The sequence below is a fragment of the Haliotis cracherodii genome, unplaced genomic scaffold (assembly GCF_022045235.1).
Source record: "Haliotis cracherodii isolate W230 unplaced genomic scaffold, xgHalCrac1.p SCAF_11, whole genome shotgun sequence".
NCBI classification, from domain to species: domain Eukaryota; kingdom Metazoa; phylum Mollusca; class Gastropoda; order Lepetellida; family Haliotidae; genus Haliotis; species Haliotis cracherodii.
The window spans coordinates 4,301,028-4,321,249 of record NW_027266266.1 but is presented as its reverse complement, the minus strand read 5'-3'; the positions used below and the strand labels follow the sequence as shown (position 1 = coordinate 4,321,249).

At 40.8% G+C, this 20,222-nt stretch overlaps 1 protein-coding gene across 2 annotated transcripts; it reads right to left on the bottom strand.

Annotated features, from left to right (window-relative positions):
• Positions 1–1,231: 1,231 nt before the first annotated feature.
• LOC139455254 (protein ABHD15-like) lies at positions 1,232–13,625 on the bottom strand. 2 transcript variants are annotated; one of them, XM_071236806.1, is made up of 2 exons: positions 13,527–13,625; positions 1,232–2,927 (listed from the first exon to the last, which is right to left on the bottom strand). In XM_071236806.1, the coding sequence occupies exon 2, from the start codon at positions 2,884–2,886 to the stop codon at positions 1,756–1,758; it is 1,131 nt and encodes a 376-aa protein (XP_071092907.1). In that variant the 5' UTR covers positions 2,887–2,927; positions 13,527–13,625; the 3' UTR covers positions 1,232–1,755. The 2 variants fall into 2 exon arrangements, with proteins under 2 accessions (XP_071092907.1, XP_071092906.1); XM_071236805.1 differs by lacking the exon at positions 1,232–2,927 and adding an exon at positions 7,390–9,265.
• Positions 13,626–20,222: the final 6,597 nt, after the last annotated feature.

The following is a 20,222-nucleotide window of genomic DNA, read 5'->3' as shown; positions in this document are numbered from 1 at the left end:
AATGAAAAATAGTTTCTATGATAAACACGAGGAAAAGTAAGCATCACAATAAAAACGTCAGTTGTGAAATCACCATATTATTCACCGACGATAGATTAGTACTTGTCAGTTATCAATCAACAGTAATTAGCCGTGTGTAATTTTTAACACATAAACTCCTTTGTTCTGCAAGTCGGGCGGATGAAATAGAAAAAAATCATTGCAAGTGCCGAGGTCTGACGTAGGCACTTGCCTGCAACTGGTATACGGTTTTGGACTCAATCTCAATCTAACATCCATGACCACATCGTCACTCTCTTCTCATTTCTTCCATCTCATAAGTTTAACTTCATCGTCACTATATTCGTGTTACATCCATCTCATAAGTTTAACTACATCGTCACTATATTCGTGTTACATCCATCTCACAAGTTTAACTTCATCGTCACTATATTCGTGTTACATCCATCTCATAAGTTTAACTACATCGTCACTATATTCGTGTTACATCCATCTCACAAGTTTAACTTCATCGTCACTATATTCGTGTTACATCCATCTCACAAGTTTAACTTCATCGTCACTATATTCGTGTTACATCTATCTCACAAGTTTAACTTCATCGTCACTATATTCGTGTTACATCCATCTCATAAGTTTAACTTCATCGGCACTATATTCGTGTTACATCTATCTCACAAGTTTAACTTCATCGTCACTATATTCGTGTTACATCCATCTCATAAGTTTAACTGCATCGTCACTATATTCGTGTTACATCTATCTCACAAGTTTAACTTCATCGTCACTATATTCGTGTTACATCCATCTCATAAGTTTAACTACATCGTCACTATATTCGTGTTACATCCATCTCATAAGTTTAACTACATCGTCACTATATTCGTGATACATCCATCTCACAAGTTTAACTGCATCGTCACTATATTCGTGTTACATCCATCTCACAAGTTTAACTACATCGTCACTATATTCGTGTTACATCCATCTCACAAGTTTAACTACATCGTCACTATATTCGTGTTACATCCATCTCACAAGTTTAACTTCATCGTCACCATATTCGTCTTACATCCATCTCACAAATTTAACTACATCGGCACTATATTCGTGTTACATCCATCTCACAAGTTTTACTGCATCACTACTCAGTAAATAGCAACAAGCACGAAAACAACTGACAACTGACTTTATTGAAATGAAATTGTATGTTACATCAAAATTTGTGTTTTTGTGAGATATAATTGACATTCATTGCTTCAAACATTCCAGCATTATAAGGACAGGTGTACACCAAGAAGGAACATCATGCAATGGACCAACAAAGATTGAACCTTGTGAGTTGAAACAGATATAACAAAGAGAGAAGGAAAGAGTAAATAAAAAATAACTGGTTCTCAAAATTTGATTTCAATATCTTTTGCATTTATCGAGATGTATACCTAATGCACGGTATGCACACTGTGTATATCCGCGTATAGAAACACTATTAATAGAAAATCAACCAAAAATAACTTCAGACAATAGCATATAATCAGTGACAACGTTTAGTGTAATAATGCCCAACAAGCCCCACCCATTCTATGATCAGCCAATCAGCAAATAAATTAAATCCCATTGAAATACTTTAAACTTGTATTTTTGAATTTCTTTGAACGTTTCTAAATCTAGTGTCTGTGAAGAGGAAGACAACAATTGACACATCAAAAAAGAAGTCAAAGGTGTACTTTTTAAAGTTCAGAAAGTTGACCTATTTCACCTCATCTCAGCTCCTTGGAACTCCAGCACAGCGTCAATGTAATCGAGAGCTATTCGGTCAGACCAAGGCGTCAGTGTCGATTCTTCCAGGAAACCGCAGTGGCCTCCCTTGTTTGTCGTCGCCAGCAACCAATCAGACTTCTCTTGAAACATGTCGAATGGTATGTTCCTGGCTACAGAAATGGGATCGTCCATGCTGCTTATGGTCATTATGGGAACCGATATATTCTGAACATTTCTCAGTGGATCGTTATGCTTCCAGTATTCAATAACATCTTTATACCCGTAGAATTTGCAATAGACATTGGTATCGAAATCCGTGAAACATCTTGCTCTGTACGCCGCATCAAGATCCAGCAACGGCGATAAAACCTTGGCATGTTTCTTCAAGATTTTCTTGACGGACGATAGAAGAAGAAATTGGTAGATCAAATTCAAGGGCTTTGTAAAGAATTCCACGGTGTCAAAAGCTGGACATATGGCGACACCAGTTTCCAGGATACAGTCAGCTCCATATTCACCGAGATAGGAGGCAAGAAGGCCCGACCCTGCACTGGAGCCTATAGCCACAATTTTTGCTGCGGGATTCTTCTCGCGTATATACTCCACACAGCGTCTCATATCCTTCGCATCACCAAACCCTTGCAGTTTAGGTGTGGCCAATACGGAATCCCCGTGCCCACGTTTGTTGAATACCACAACTCGGTAACCTCGCTTTGACGCCATGCTGCACAGTCCGCCCATATCATCCGCGCTCGCCGTCAAACCGGGCACCACAATGAGAATAGTACTTATATCTGAAAGACGATCTAAACCGTCCTGTGCCCAGTCCAAAGCAACTACACCACCGTCATCTAGATCCATGTACTCTCGCTTGAAAGTAACTTTGGTCTTTGGCACCAAGGTTGCTATAATCGTATGTAAATGGTTGTTCTGAAGCCAAAATGGCGGCCGGTAAGGGGAGGTAAATCCAGGTTTGCTTTGCAGGATGTGTCGATGAAGATTGGAGTCTACGTAGTGTAGTTTTGGAAGAGTGTGCTTGTTACGGCGGTAGTACCATACAATGACGCTGACGATGGCAACAACACTTCCGGAAACGACGTACACGACATCCGGTGGGAACAGCATTTTACACAGTTGAGATCTCAATCGGCATGAACCTCCGAGGCCTACAAACAAAAAGCAGGATTTGAAATCGTACACACATAAATGCATTTTTTCAAAATTGTTTTGTTATGACCCTATTCCGATTAACAAAAATAGATTGTTCCCAAAAATACTTGAAAAAATAATTATGCTTTGAGCTGTTGAATTTTTTTTTAAATAGACTGCAGCAAAAAGTACATTGTTGCAAGGTTTTCTTGACAAAACATTCTGCCTCATAGATGTATAAATATCAAATGATCTGTACCTAAGGAATCTGCTGGGACATTGTCTTTAAACTGGAAAGGTTTCATGAGTTTGAGAATTTAATAATTCCGGGTCAGAATTTGTCCAGAGTACGTCATGTCTGTATGAAATGGGACCGGGTGAGGCTGTGTGTCCTGGCTGGTTGTCATGGTACCCCCAGGGCGAGAGGTCATGCTATCAGCCACTAGTCAGCCTGCCAACTCATTGAAACACCTCGACATGACTAGCTTTTGAGTCTACACTTTGAGGTGTAGTTCCTGAATAATACACCATGCCTTGACGTAACAGTGACCTAGATCACAGCTATCTCATGTCAGTAGTCGATACCGATAAGTATTGTTAGACTAGTACAAATGTCAAGTCCTTTGGATTCTATTTTAGGCTGCGTGGCCACGGAATCGCTTTTAATACGTAACAGTGCACTTAGTTTTTACGACATGTATTTCCTCCAATTCTACAAACCATCCTACACTGACCTCGTTGTTGGAGACAGAAACTACAGTCTGAAGACATATTTCATAATCTGTCCACGTGGTATGTGAAAGTAGGGAGACATAAATATATAAACTTATATTAACTGTAAATCATTGTTTTTTGGATTCAGGAAAATCTTAAAAACGTTTTAACCAGCCGGCCATCTTAGTTAATTTCAAATGTGGGTGGACATGTGTTCATATTGACACATTTGAGTGAATGAGCGAGCGATATTAAAGATTGCTTCAGTGAGTGAGTATGGTTTTACGCCGCTGTTAGCAATATTCCAGCAATATCACTGCGGGGGACACCAGAAATGGGCTTCACACATTGTACCCATGTCGGGAATCGAACTCGGGTCTTCGGCGTGACGAGGGGACGCTTCAACCACTAGGCTGCCCGACTGCCCCTAAAGATTGCTTCAGGCCGCATCAGTGCTGTGGCTGCTAGTTGCATTGTTCGCGTGTACGTGTATAAACAGTGACACGCATGACCCTTAGCTGTTGGTTCTGCAACTTATTCACACAGAGTTCTTATTTTCGCTTCCACGACTTATTGTCTTGAATCCAGTATATGTTTACTGTTTGACAATTGTTTGAGCAATATTCCCGCCATAACAAGGCGGCCTGTAGATAATCCAGCCAAGATTAGTGGTTGATGGCATTAAAAAATCCAACGTTTTGCATTGTTTTGCGTCTGTAAATGTTTTGTTATACCTTATACAATCAATCTGTGAAATATTATTATGTTCTCAGTTGACGTGGTCTTATATATGAGTTAGAATTAGATTACTCAAAGTTTGCTAAGGATCAAGTTCAAATGATATTTTCAGAAAATCAAACAAATAAAGATTAAAAAAAACTGGTGCACAATGTTTATAGTACAACTATAGGGCCTCAGTTGATGAACGGGCAGAGGCATGCAGTCATGCCCACGATGTGCTTGAAAACCTGTGTTTGGATGTATGGTGACGGAATCATTGTACATAACTATCAGAGAGCATGACGTATGCTACTGAGGATCCGACAACTGGGTGCATTTGTGCCCCTCATCGTCAAAGGCGTCGTTTGACGACCCAAGAATTAGGCAGATGCATTGGTATGCTTGAAAGTAGGTCAATACGACGTCACGTTGCAAACGTCTTTGGTGTCAGCCAAAGTGTGATCAGCATGGCATGGAGTCGATCCCAGACGTTTGGATCAGGTACCAAACGCATGCAGTTGGTCGACAGGGTCAGTTTTCTCCTGATTGCAGCAAGATGTCCTCACTTTGTGACCGCCACCATACTCAGAAATGACCTGCGGAACGCCAGTGGCACTAACATTTCTACTCAGACAGTACGTAATCGTCTCCATTAGGCTGGTTTTCGGTCACGCTGGGAATGCATTCGCATCCTACTGACCCGACAGCATAGGCAAACACGTGTGGAATGGAATGAAGATCACGCCAATTGGACAGATCAGGATCCGGATCCAGTACTTTTTACTGATGACTCGAGATACTCTCTAGACTTCACACATCGTCGTGCTAGAGTATGGCGAAGACAAGGAAAAAGATTTCAGGATTCCAACGAAGCCGAACATGGCGGCAGTGGCGGGGGATCAATCATGATTTTGCGCGGGATCAGTAGAGCTGGAAGATCCGATCTCAATGTCCAGCAGAGGGGCACGATGACAGGGGTGCGCTACAGGGACGACATTCTGGTTGTGAGTGAGTATGGTTTTACGCCGCTTTTAGCAGTATTCCAGCAATATCACGGCAGGGGACACCAGAAATGGGCTTCACATGTACCCATGTCGGGAATCGAAACAGGGTCTTCGGCGTGGTGAGCGAACGCTTTAACCACTAGGCTACCCGATCGCCCTCATTCTTGTTATGTACGTGAGACCTATGCTGGTGCCATCGGACTGAACTACATCCTCACGGAGGAGTACGCACGACCTCATCGTGCCTGGGTCGTCGTTGATGCCTACTTCGAACAGGAGACCTTTGTCCGCATGGTGTGGCCAGTCCGATCACCAGACCTCAACCCTACTGAACACATGTGGAACAAGCTGCAGTTCACCCTCTCCTCAGGTAACTCTACAGGAGGTCGGCAATTCTCTTACCGACGATGGAAACAATCTTCCCTTGCAAACAATCTCCACAGTTACTAGAGGCATGAGACGACGGTGCCAGGCTGTGAACGCATTTAGTTGATCACATGTTGCTACCAAGTATTTTGTTTGTTTGTTGTTGTTGTTTTGGGGCATTTTTTTGGTTTTTTGTTTGTTGTTTTATTATTTTGGTTTTCGTTTTGTTTTTGGTTGTTTTGTTGTTGTTTTTTGTTGTTGTTTTGTTTGTTTGTTGTTGTTTTGTTTGGTTGGGGGTTTTTTTACGGGGGGGGGGGGGGGGGGGGGGGGGGCGGGGTCAATGAATTTGTTTTCGTGATTTTTTGTTTTGTTTTGGTCCGAAACTATCATTTTGATGGATGATGTGACTAATTATTGGTCACATGTTGTTCGTAGGCATTATCAACAGACTTTTGTTCACTAAACATGTCTACACGTAATATTGTCTTTGGCTATTTCAACAGATGCACACAAGTTGACGTATTACCTTTCGAAAATGTTGATCATTGCCACAAGTTGAGTTGTATATACTGAGGGGTACAAAACAAGCTCATGCATTCCTCATACGATGTTGATCACATTTACTCCAACGATCACCGTCTCTACACCGTCTGTTTTCGTAAAGAGATTGTTGTGTAATCAGGAACACCGACCATTTCCATCCATTTGTTCGGTGTCACCAAAGTGGTAAACATCTGAGGCGCGCATCACTTCGGGATTTCCTCCCACATGAAGCTGCGGGCCGTAATATAACTGGAATAATATTCAAAGCGGCGTTAATTCACAATTCACTCCTTTCAGCAGTGACCGAAGCTATACTCTTTCTCTAACAGATATTATGACAATACTTCAATTGTTTAAATTTTTGGTTGAATAAATTTATACCTCGATCGGTTTTCGTTATCATTAGTAGAACTGTCCCGCGATGAACCGGGTTACTGTTAGTCTCAAGCAAGCCATGCTTGTCTTAAGAGGCGATCAACGGGATCGGGTGGCCGGGTTCGCGAATTGGATGATGAGTGTCATCGAATCCCAGTGGCGGAGATCGATGCTCATGATGTCACCGGATTGTCTGATCCAGACTCGATTACATACAGACCGCCGCCATATTGCTCAGAGCGGCGTTAAGCAAGAAACCAACAAAAAATGAAAAGAAAGTGCAACAGACGAGGGATACCAACCTGTATCTGGGACGGCGCTGTGGAAGTTCACCAACAGCATCATATCACATGTTTAGATCATGTTTAGATCACGCAATATATGACGGTGTGACTCTTGACTTTGGCATCTCATTGACCCATGGACACACGTAAGTGACAACAACAGAAGATAGGATATGGACTTTTGCCCCGTCACAACAAGCGACTCGTGTGTCCGTGTGCGTGCGTGCGCGTGTGTGTGCGTGAACTGAAAAGCTCAGTACTCGTCGAGCTAGTTATTTCAGCAAATAAATAACAAAGTTAATTTAACAAACCTTTTGTGTCATATACACGGGGAATAAAAAGGATTAAAATGTAAAATGTTACGCCATGAACCTAAGGCACGGGCACAGCTGTGATGCTCGTGTTCAACACCGACAGGCCAGTCCAATAAATAGAAACAAGCACGAAAACAAGTGACAATTGACTTTATTGAAATGAAATTGAATGCGACATCAATATGCTGTGTTTTGATGTGATATAGTTGATAGCCCGTGAGCTCGTAAGAGTGGTGCTTTGTGCAATATTCCAATGTTATGGGGACGGGCGAACATCAAGAATGGTTAGAACACATTGCGCCCCCATAGGTTCAACCTTCAGTTCTGTAGTACAGTAATAACAAAGTTTTTGTGTATGTAGCTTAACGCTAAATTTGGCAATATTCAAGCTATATGAAGACGACCTGTCCATAATCGAGTCAATCCAGAGATTGATAACATGAGCCACGATCCATGCTGTCGGGGTACGATGACACGCAATCAACCGAGTCACCGAGCCCGGCACATTTGGACGACCAGCATAGATTGATGGGGACTTGTTCTGACACGGAATGGCCACGGGGCAGTTACAAAGACAGAAGGAAAGAGTAGATGCATATATAACGACAATGATAATATGACGTTAAAGAAGACATGAACAGGTAATAGATGTGTAAGCTTAAGAACATTTGAAAGACTACTTACATAATACATATGCAAATCTATGTTGAACTTAGAGGTAGTGGTCATCAGGAAAAAAATTCTGTTAATTTGTTTCAACGTTTGTAAATCTTAATATATATTGTGAAGAAGAGAAGAGAAATTAAAAATTAAAAAAAAAGTCAAATGTGTAATTGTTCAAATAGTTGACCTATAGTTCAATTTCAGCTCCTTGGAACTCCAGCACAGCGTCAATGTAATCGAGAGCTATTCGGTCAGACCAAGGCGTCAGTGTCGATTCTTCCAGGAAACCGCAGTGACCTCCCTTGTTTGTCGTCACCAGCAACCAATCAGACTTCTCTTGAAACATGTCAAATGGTATATTCCTGGCTACACAAATGGGATCGTCCATGCTATTTATGCACATAACGGGAGCTGATGAATTGAGGACATTTCTCATTGGGTTGTTATACTTCCAGTACTCAATAATATCTTCATACCCGTAGAATTTGCAATAGACATGGGTATCGAAATCCATGAAACGTGTTGATCTGTACGCCGCATCAAGATCCAGCAATGGCGATAAAACCTTGGCATGTTTCTTCAAGATTTTCTTCAACGACTTAAGAAGAAGAAATTCGTAGATAAAATTCATGCGCTTTGTAAAGAGTTCCAGGGCGTCGTATCCGGGGCATATACATACACCGGTTGCCAGGATACAGTCAGCTCCATATTCACCGAGATAGGAGGCAAGAAGGCCCGACCCTGCACTGGAGCCTATAGCCACAATTTTTGCTGCGGGGTTCTTCTCTCGTAAATACTCCACACAGCGTCTCATATCCTTCGTATCACCAAAGCCTTGCAGTTTAGGTGTGGCCAATACGGAATCCCCGTGCCCACGTTTGTTGAATACCACAACTCGGTAACTTCGCTTTGACGCCATGTTGCAGAGTTCGCCCACATCATCCGCGCTCGCCGTCAAACCAGGCAACACAATGAGAATAGTACTTTTGTCTGAAAGACGTTCTGAACCGCCCTGTGCCCAGTCCAAAGCAACTACACCCCCGTCCTCGAGATCCATGTACTCTCGCTTGAAAGTAACTTTGGTCTTTGGCACCAAGGTTGCTACAATCGTATGTAGATGGTTGTTCTGTAGCCAAAATGGCGGTCGGTAAGGGGCGGTAAATCCAGGTTTGCTTTTCAAGATGTGTCGATGAAGATCTGAGTCGACATAATGTAGTTTGGGAAGGGTGTGCTTGTTACGGCGGTAGTACCATACAAGGACGCTGACGATGGCAACGACACTTCCGGAAACGAAGTACGAGACCTCCGATGGGAACAGCATTTTTCACAGTGGAGACCCGTATCGCTTTGATCCTCCAAGCGACGCGATTGCCTGCAAACAAACGCAATTGCCTACAAAATCACAATAACATAACTCATTTTTGATTAAAAATGTCACTTGCTTATATCCAATGCAACCCTCTTAACACAAACCAGATGCGTTGTCTGTAGATGAAGCTAAGTTTCGATATTTAACCATAGTGTCCTGAAAGAATCTTGTGGGACATTGTACCTAACCAGGTTTCACGAGTTTAAGAACTTGAATCATTCCGGGTCAGAGTTTGCCACCAGGATGTAATGTCTGTCGCGAAAGCCGACTGAAAAGGGGATCGGATGGTCGGGCTCGGTGAAGTAGTTGATTGTTTGTTATCGGCGTGAGGTCACGTGTTCGCCTTGCCCAGATACGAATATTTACAGGACACCGTGATAATGCTGGGTTATTCCTGACTGCGGCGTAAAACAAAAAGGAAAGAAAATTATATCGACTGACGTCCATTTACTGAACTGACTGAGTATGGTTTTACGCCGCTTTTAGCAATATTCCAGCAATATCACGGCGGGGGACACCAGAAATGGGCTTCACACATTGTACCCATGTCGGGAATCGAACCCGGGTCTTCGGCGCCATTTACTGAATGTCCAGGACTTGCGTCACTGTGACCACTATTCACTGGGGTCAAACAGGTCTTAAGCAACCCATGATTGCCGTAAGAGGCGACTAACGGGATCGGGTTGTCAGGGTCGCTGTCATCGTATCCCAAATGCGTGGATCGATGCTCACGATGTCAATCATGGAATTGTCTGGTACAGACTCGATTATTTAAAGACTGCCAACATGTAGCTGGAATATTGCTGAGTGCGGAGTTTAACAACAAACAAACAAACAAACAACACATTGAGCTATCTTCACATTATGAGCAGGTACGCGCAGGCGGTGATATAAACTGTTCAAAATAGCCCAAACTCAGACTTCCCGCGCATTTACCTATCGCGTGGTCTGTGTCAAATAAATTTCCAAATATAGCCAAAGCATGCTTTTGTGACGTTGAACGAGGCAACCGTGCAAGGCAGATTTTTTGCAAGCTAGTAATCAGTGTTCTTTCCGATTGTCTATTTACATAATGTACTTTTTGTTTTGAGACATTCATATAAGCATGTTTTATTTGCCAAACGATGTAATTCTCTCAAGTTACGACACACAGTATCCCGTGCACCAGGATGAACTTGAAACAAGGCTTAACATGACTTCACTGTTGTATTGGCAATTGTAGTGGTTGTTATGTCGCTGAGTGAATGTTATTTTACGACACAGCAATATGCTAACTTGGCGGCTTGTATATTAACCAAAAGATAAGAGAAACTAGTGGTTGATAGCATGAGAACTACAATAAGGAGCACCGACAACACACACTCAAATGGATGACACATGGTAACCAACCAATCGGTTCGATCTGCGCTGCATAGGGGATCATTACTGCACGGACCCCCCCCCCCCCCCCCCCCGCGTCCAAGATTATTGCACTTATATAGCAACGTGCATGCACGTGTGTGTGTGGCTGCTTGTACCAGTCCAGACTGATGCAGATTTATAGTGCTAGCTCACAGGGATACCATGCCGCAGTTTAACATGAATACCCCACTCAGGCCCATCGGGCAGGGTAACAACAAGAACCATCTTTTAACGTCTTTTGGTATGACGAGACCGGGGATCAAACACCGGACCTTCCGCTCTCCGGGCGGACGCTCTACCACTAGACCACGGAGGAGGCCTGGGCAACATAGAAGCACACACAGTTTGGTATGACTGTTAAAAGGCAAATGTTTTCTTTGACATTACATACATTGGAGCTTCATTTGACAGGCAAGTAGGTAAGGTGACAGGTAGCTTCCACTCAAAGCGTTTGTTTTTGTTTGTAATAAAAATCTCAATGTGGTAAGTATCTTTAATCATCTTAAGAAAAGTGTTAAATGAGAGGGTCCCTTAATGCTAGAAATATTAATGCAAATAAAACATTATGTGATTATTACATTATACTTTGATGTATAAAAAATTTAAAAGTTCGGACGGCACAGTTGATATTATTGATAAGGTAGATATTCTTAGTCTCAGCAAATACACAAATAACAGTTTGGCTTTAAGAGAATGTGGCAGATTACTTTTGCAGTCCATTAATTTGTGTAGAGGAATGAAAATTGGTACAGGGTTGTTCATTTAGATACAGAGGGACTTCCACATTAGTCACATGTCATGTATTGAGTACGGTTTGGCATTGTTTGGATAACACACAATATTGGTGACTCAAATCTTTTACATGTTAAATTCAAACAAAGATTAAGAGACTGTCTTACTCAAAACTGGTACTCCACCATCAATGAATCACCAAAATGTAAACATTACAAAGAATATAAATCCTTATTAACCCTGAACCCCATCTTTCTTTTGACAAACCGATCCACTTAAGAAAACTATTTACAAATTTCAGATGCAATGATTTTAAACATATTGTTGAAACAGGTAGACATCTCAATAGTCCTCTGTATCTTCTGCAATTCTCTTGATAAATCTCTTATTGAAGATGAATATCATGTTCTCACTATACCCCAAGATATCAAACTGTCAGAAATCAAAACCTTGCACAATATTTAACACATTGCTCAAATTATTTAACATTCTTATCATTAATGTCATCAATAGATAGAAATATTATAATAATCTATTGGAAAGTTTGTGCTGAAAGTAAGAAGTATAAGAGAAGAACCTTTGGCTGTTTAAGCATAAGTATTTGACTTTATTTATTTATAAACATGTCATAATCATGGCTACATACATAGCATACCTACATGCATGCAGGATATATAACATGTATATATTTTTGTATTATGGGCTGGAGGCCTAGCTACTGAATAAATCTTGTCTGTCTTGTCTAAAGTAGATATAAAGAAAGGTTTCAAGGCATCACAGTGGAGATATCCTTGAGAGAGACTTTCGCTGTCAACTTTACAGAAAGAACAAATTTCATTATTCACCAAATTCATCAATTTCAATTCTTTTCTAGTGTGTATTAAGCAGTGGAATTTTTTTTATTTATATTCTAATACTCTTACATCTTTCGTACAATATCTTTATTTCAAAAATATTTTTAAGATGTACAATACCTTTAACTTGCCATATGTCACATACCACTGGGAGTGTGTTTATTTGTTATAGGTTGTAATATAATTATAAAATGGTCGCGAACATTTACTGAGTTTTAAGTAAATGGAGTTCTTCATTACTAATTCCCATGATCATGATGATGAATATCATTCAGTTTCTATCTAACTTAATAGTCTCCTTCAAACAAAGGGGTATGTATATATCGAGTGCAGCATTTGCTGATAATAACCTTAAAATTATAATACCCTCTCAAAGCTTCAAATTTTAGAATACCATTCTCATCACAAATAAATAGTACATTAACATAACACATTTGTTTTAAAATTGGTGATTAAGCCAATTCGCATCCCCAACAAAAACACTGAAATATGTTGAAAAAATGTTCTGTATTATATCGTGCCGCAAAACAATAAAAATTGTGTCAATTTATGCGTGCTTACCTCCCAGGGTATGGAAGAGTGTCAGTGATACAAACATGTACGCAGAGCAGTTTCTTCAATTATGTCATTTACGATTGTAATAACAGAAACACTGTTAGCAGATAGGTAAAATACAAATTTAAATTTATTTTCTCTTCCAAGTTCATAATGCAATTATGTATTTATTATTTTAAAGACTTTATAGTTTCATACACTGAAAAGTACATGAAAAGTCTTTTTCCCGAAAAATCCTGGCTAATATCTCTCTGTATATTTCTTCTTGGCTTGGAATTTCTGATACTGTAATGTAAAGCTATTTTATATAACAAAGCAATTTACTATCATTATTTTTTTACCCAAATAATTTCGTCGAGGTTTGAACCCATAGAAACGAGATCGTTATTTGTTCTGACAAATAACCGCCTATCAGTACTCCAGACAGAGTTACCTCCCTTCCATTGATTGTGTTTACATCGCGGATTTTTGCCGATCTAATTATTACTTTCCTTTGTGTATGAATGGGTGAAATTCTATAAAGGGTTTATACAAATAATTCCGACCAGAACAGTTTACTATTTATCAAGATATTGATGTAATGTCCATTGGCGTGGTATTTAAACCCAATCCGACGCAATCTGATGGCTTCCGCAGGCTTCGATCGACAAAGAAAATAATTTATATTTTGTGGAGATTCGGTGAATCCGAATTAGAAATGATAGTGAATTAGTAAGACTCACCTGTGTTGAGAGGGTCGGGTTTAGATGCACCGGTTATCTTCCAAAGTCGCGCTCATAAACAGCTGACATTTGACGCCCTTTGGACCCGTTACGAAAGCTTCCTGGGCTACCGGGTAAAGGTCAGAGGTCAGAGGTCAGAGGTTAAGAGGGTGGGATGAAAAGTATGGCGAATTAGAAAATGAAAAATGGTTTCGATTATGACATAGTTAAGATAGCGATAATTTCATCTGTAATCGCTGTATATCGATGTTTTGAACGGAAAATAATTCTTACATATTTCTGCCTTTTTGCTCATCTCATCAAATGTATATTTTATGTGCGCTTCATGTAGTCAGTCTCCAATGTGCATGTCCCTTGGGGACAACCTGGCGGCCTGATTTGTGGGAATCCTGAAAAAAGTGTGTGTGTGTGGGGGGGGGGGGGGTGTCGCCAAAATTATCATAGCTATCTTTTTTCTACAGAGAGAGCTGTCTCACTCTCTCTGTGTCTCTCTCTGTCTCTGTGTCTCTCTCTGTGTCTCTCTCTCTCTCTGTCTCACTCTCTCTCTCTCTCTGTCTCTCTCTTTCTCTGTATCTCTCTCTCTCTCTCTATCTCCATGTCGCCCTCTGTCACTCTACGCAGAGAGCAGAGCAATGCTTTATTCACCAAGGATCTGTAAACAAATTGAAATTTATTGAAAAAACAGCTTTAAGATTTGGTCGGAACATTTTTTCTTTGTTGATTTTTTTTTCAGTGTTCATTTTGCTGTATGTTGTGAACCTGTGGTGTGACTATTTTATTTCTCTCACTCACACACATTCATCGAAGAGTGAGTGAGTTGGGTTTAAGCCGGGGTGATCATTTTGTTAAGTAATATCACGGTATATCAGTTTACTAAGAGAAAGAAGCCTATAGTGAGACCGCCCTCAGACGGTTACGACTTTGGTGAAACCCATGAATATATAATTATGAGATCGCGCAAACATTCAGCGCACCCGGGCAACTGTGAACTGCGAAGTACTGCAAACTACTGCGAACTACTGCGAACATGAATACAGTTGGGACATCCGTGGTCCCTTCCTCGTGAACCTAACCCAACTTGGACATCCCCGTCTCCCATTGATGGGTCTGGACTTTGGAAGAGACAGGTTGAATATTTTATAGTAAGAGTGTTGATATTAACTTCACATTTCAAATTTATTTTCATAAATTACACTCGTTAATGTAAACGTTGCCAACATGTTCACACAAACTGTTCACACCAACAGTATATTACAACCACTGTAGCATGATACACACACAAAAACAATCAAACAATTAATTGCTTCCATTGCGGCAGATGGTACAATAATTATTACTATCACATATTTTATTATCGATGTTCTCTTTCTGTTGTCAACAGGACCTATTTTAATCATTTATAACCAAACATATATTTGATAAAATTGAGAGTCAGAAACGTTAATGGAATATAGATGTGGATCCTAACATTGTTGCGTGTGTTAAATTAGAGAAGAGGACAGACGTAGAAAAGTGCGCTCGCAGAGAGAAAAGATACAGTAGATACTCATTGACAAAAAACCCACAAACCATAGAAATATATAGAGAAGTATGTACGTTAAAAATGTTTTAATGACAAAACTAGCAATCAGTCAAGTGTTACCAAAGTGTCTTTATTTGATTTCCACACTTCACATACTAAAAATGCACGAGACAAATGGTGATACATGGATGTATGACGTCATATGTGATGCGTTTAAGAGCGTTGATTCACACAACATACCCTGTCTCTTGACTATGAGTAATTCTTTATATATCAACCAACATGTATGATATTCGCGTTTGTCGGTGAGTATATTTAGAGGTTATTATATGGCTGTTTTCATATCATACCCCCTATATCAACCCGAGGGTCGAAGGCCAGAGGGCTGATATGGGGGTCGAGGGTTGATATGGGGGTCGAGGGTTGATAAGGGGTATGATATGAAAGCTGCCATACAATAACTATTTATTCATATATCATAACATCAAATTGTAAAATGTATCCATTCATTAACCATCTCTAAATTCCGTGTATGTCCGTAAAAGCATGTTCACTTTCTTAGGAAGACATTGTTCCGGAAAAGCTAGCCGAGAAGACGACACTTTAAGGGACGTAACTCTAATTTCTTACCAGGCTGATATCTACAGTCCACTCCAAATGCATTGAACAGCCATATCAGCCTGGAAGGTGTGTAATACGGGTCTGGTTGTTACAGCCCTGTGATATTACCGGCTCTATGTTGTCACTATCGTATATCGTATATCGATAAAATGTTTATTTTATGGCATTTATTTTTATCACACCCCTTCTGCCCTCGGGCTGAAATGGAGGTCTCGGGTTGTTATGAAAACTGCCATAATGATCTCTAATCATCCTCGAGATATAGGGATTACATTTGAAATACCTAACACTTATCCAACTGGCTTGTTCAGATGACAAACGTGATCTGATCATTTTAGGATTATCCCCGAGAAGCTTCAGCTGAAAGAGTCGTATAATCACTTCAGAAGAATGTACACTGCGAGGCATCAGAAAGAATACACCTCAAAATTGGATTCAACCAAAAAAATTACAAACGTTATTAAAACGCTACTAGGCTGAAAACGGTCACCGAAACGCTGCAAACAAATTTATGATACTCATTTCTTGTTTCTTTTATTTTTAGCCACCATCAAACATGGGTGCATATTTCGTTTTTGCCCAGCATTTTATGTGTATAGTACAGTCAAAGTGCTTGCGTTTGTTGTTCCTCGACATCCTCTCAATAATCCAGCTAGATGACGGTGACTGGTGTTGTGAGAGACGATTCACGCCGTCGCTGAACCAAGTTACCGAGTCGGACAATCCGATCCATGAGGTCGCCTCTTACGTTTGTTTGTTTGTTTGTTTGTTTGTTGTTTAACTCCACACTCAGCACTATTCCAGCTACATGACGGCGGTCTATAAATAACCGAATCTGGACCAGAAAATCCAGTGATTGACATCATGAGCATCGATCCACGCAATTGAGATACGCACAATGACATGCATCAACCAAGTCAGCGAGCCTGACCACCCAATCCCGTTACTCGACTCTTACCACAAGTATAGTCGCCTTTTTCGGCAAGCATGGGTTGCGGAAGACCTTTTCTACCCCGTATCTTCAAGGGTACGCCTCTTACGAACAGCATAGGTTGCTAGGGAGCAATTCTTACCCGGATGTACAGTAAACCCAATGAAACTCAGTATTTTTGTTGGTATGTTAACCCTACAGGGTTCTCAGCGTTACCTACACAATATCAGAGTGAACCTTGCCATACAGTTTGACAGTGTTCTCGCACCTAAGAGACCCAGCTCCCGACAGTGAATTGTGACGCGTTAGATGACCATTGCATGAAGCAAATATGAATACAGAAACCTTTTTCACTATCGTCCGTTTCTAAATTCACGTTAGGTCATTATCAAAACTACCTTGTCAGTTTTTACAAGAGTAATATGAAACTGTAGATATGTCGAATCTACACGGAAATATCAACATTCATCTGTGACCTGTTGTCGTCCTTTACCCGAGGGAGAATATGACCTTCACCTTTGACTTCCTGTTTACTTGGTCCAGACTCAACATGTTTACAGCCAGCTGTGTGACACTGTAGATACGGACTCCACTCACTCACTCACTCACTCCATCTCGCGAAGCGTGGTAGTTTGTGTGTTTGTTCAGTGTTTATACGGACTCTAACCAAATCACACTCACCCCACCTCGTTAAGCATAGTATTTTGTGTGGGTTCTTTTTCAGTGTCAGTTCGGACTCTAAATAAATCTACTCACTCACCCCACCTCGTTAAGCATAGTATTTTGTGTGGGTTCTTTTTCAGTGTCAGTTCGGACTCTAAATAAATCTACTCACTCACCCCACCTCGCTAAGCATAGTTTTTTGTGTGGGTTCTATTTCAGTGTCAATTCGGACTCTCAATAAATCTACTCACTCACCCCACCTCGTTAAGCATAGTTTTTTGTGTGGGTTCTATTTCAGTGTCAATTCGGACTCTCAATAAATCTACTCACTCACCCCACCTCGTTAAGCGTAGTTTTTTGTGTGGGTTCTATTTCAGTGTCAATTCGGACTCTCAATAAATCTACTCACTCACCCCACCTCGTTAAGCATAGTTTTTTGTGTGGGTTCTATTTCAGTGTCAATTCGGACTCTCAATAAATCTACTCACTCACCCCACCTCGTTAAGCATAGTTTTTTGTGTGGGTTCTATTTCAGTGTCAATTCGGACTCTCAATAAATCTACTCACTCACCCCACCTCGTTAAGCATAGTTTTTTGTGTGGGTTCTATTTCAGTGTCTATTCGGACTCTTAATAAATCTACTCACTCACCCCACCTCGTTAAGCATAGTTTTTTGTGTGGGTTCTATTTCAGTGTCAATTCGGACTCTCAATAAATCTACTCACTCACCCCACCTCGTTAAGCATAGTTTTTTTTGTGGGTTCTATTTCAGTGTCAATTCGGACTCTCAATAAATCTACTCACTCACCCCACCTCGTTAAGCATAGTATTTTGTGTGCGTTCTTTTTCAGTGTCAATTCGGACTCTTAATAAATCTACTCACTCACCCCACCTCGTTAAGCATAGAATTTTGTGTGCGTTCTTTTTCAGTGTCTATTCGGACTCTTAATAAATCTACTCACTCACCCCACCTCGTTAAGCATAGTATTTTGTGTGGGTTCTATTTCAGTGTTAATTCGGACTCTAAATAAATCTACTCACTCACCCCACCTCGCTAAGCATAGTATTTTGTGTGGGCTTCTTTTCAGTGTCAATTCGGACTTTAACCAAATCCACGCACTCACCCCACCTCGCTAAGCGTGGTATTTTGTGTGTTCTTGTATTTTTCCTGTGTCAATATGGAATCTAACCAAATCCACTCACCCCACCTCGCTAAGCAAAGTATTTTGTGTGGGTTTTTTTCAGTGTCAATATGGAATGCCGATTCTAACCAAATACACTCACCCCACCTCGCTAAGCATAGTATTTTGTGTAGGTTTCTTTTCAGTGTCAATACGGATTCTAAATAAATCCACTCACTCACCCCACTGCGCTAAGCAAATTATTTTGTGCGGGATTTTTCAGTGTCAATTCGGACTCAAATTAAATCCACTCACTCACTCACCCCACCTCTCTAAACATAGTAGTGTGTGTGTGTGTGTGTGTGTGTGCGTGCGCGCGTGCGTGCGTGCGTGCGTGCGTGCGTGTGTTTATACGGACTCTAACCAAATCCACTCACTCACCCCACCTCGCTAAGCATAGTATTTTATGTGTTTTTTTTCAGTTTCAGCTCGGACTCTAAATCAGTCTACTCACTCACCCCATCTCGCTATGCGTGGTAGTTTGTGTGTTTCTTCAGTGTTAATACGGACAGTTTGTGAGGTAGTTGGTGTGTAACAATGCTGTCGCTTCCTCCCTACTCCTCCGTGAGGCCTCGTCCCACCTTCCTTCGTTTGGCGTCAAGAGTCGACGAAGCCTGAATCATACCAAGGACGGCGTGACCGGCCATCAGCTGCAGTGACCTTATCCCTTCTTCCGCTCCTCGTTATGTATACACTCTTCAAAAAAAGAAACGCACAGGTGGATTTTTGTAAATTTATTGTACCTAATAAAGTCGATATATTTAATTTAATTTAATAGATACAAATATGAAATTTTGATGCTCGATAGTCACATTTTGTCGTTGTGCAAAGGCATTGAAAACTGTTCATTGTCACGTCACATAAGGCCAAAAGGGTGCGCTGAACTCAGTATCTCGTGTGACCGCCCCGGGCTGCAATCACGGCTCTGCATTTCCTCGGCACTGACTGGATGAGTGTACGAATTCTGTCCCGCGGAATTCTGCGCCACTCTGATCTCGTGGTGTAGGATATGCTGACAAGTGAACGACAATTTTTTGGCTTATGCTTGACTTTTTATAGCCACTACCACGAGTTACGAATGTCATAACTTGCACGTGCATTTTGCTTTACTGTTTTCCTCCATGACATTTTTGAATAAGTGTGAAAACAATGCCGTTTAAGACATTGCAAATCGACAATGGCAGCGTTTTGACGCACCGTTTGTCGAATATCATTTTCCAGTAACACATATATCCAATTAAAATACCGGATTTTTTGTGTAGTCAGGTTCATTGAACTACATACTTTTTTGAAGAATGTATACACACACCATACATATATATGGTGTCTACGTATCGTCCTTTTAGAAATATTTAAATTTAGAATTACCCGCGCACTTCAACATCTCCGGTATTGTCATCGATTTGGAATCCTTATAAAAAATCCATTTTCGATGACATAAACTACGGGCGTTTGGAGGTAAGTGGTTAGTGGGGTCCTCTGTATCTTTCAAAACGAGTTTATGGTTTGTAGCCATTCGAAACGTAGATTGTCCTGTAAGTCCTAAATATTGGCAGACAGGACGATCCGTGGTCCCAAGCACTGATGCAGAAACACTGATATTACACGATGAGGATGAGGGATACGCTTCAGATCTAGAGAAGCTCGAAAAAATTCCTCTCAGTCTTTGCCAAAAAAATTGAAATAAATAACTAAAATGTGACTTTAATTTATTTATAGTAACGCATATCCTTATGGTATACGAACCTGTGGTTCTCAAGTACACTATATAGATTTTC

Coding starts and splice junctions, on each gene's coding strand:
- LOC139455254 (XM_071236805.1), bottom strand. CDS start 9,214: ATGCTGTTCCCATCGGAGGTCTCGTACTTCGTTTCCGGAAGTGTCGTT.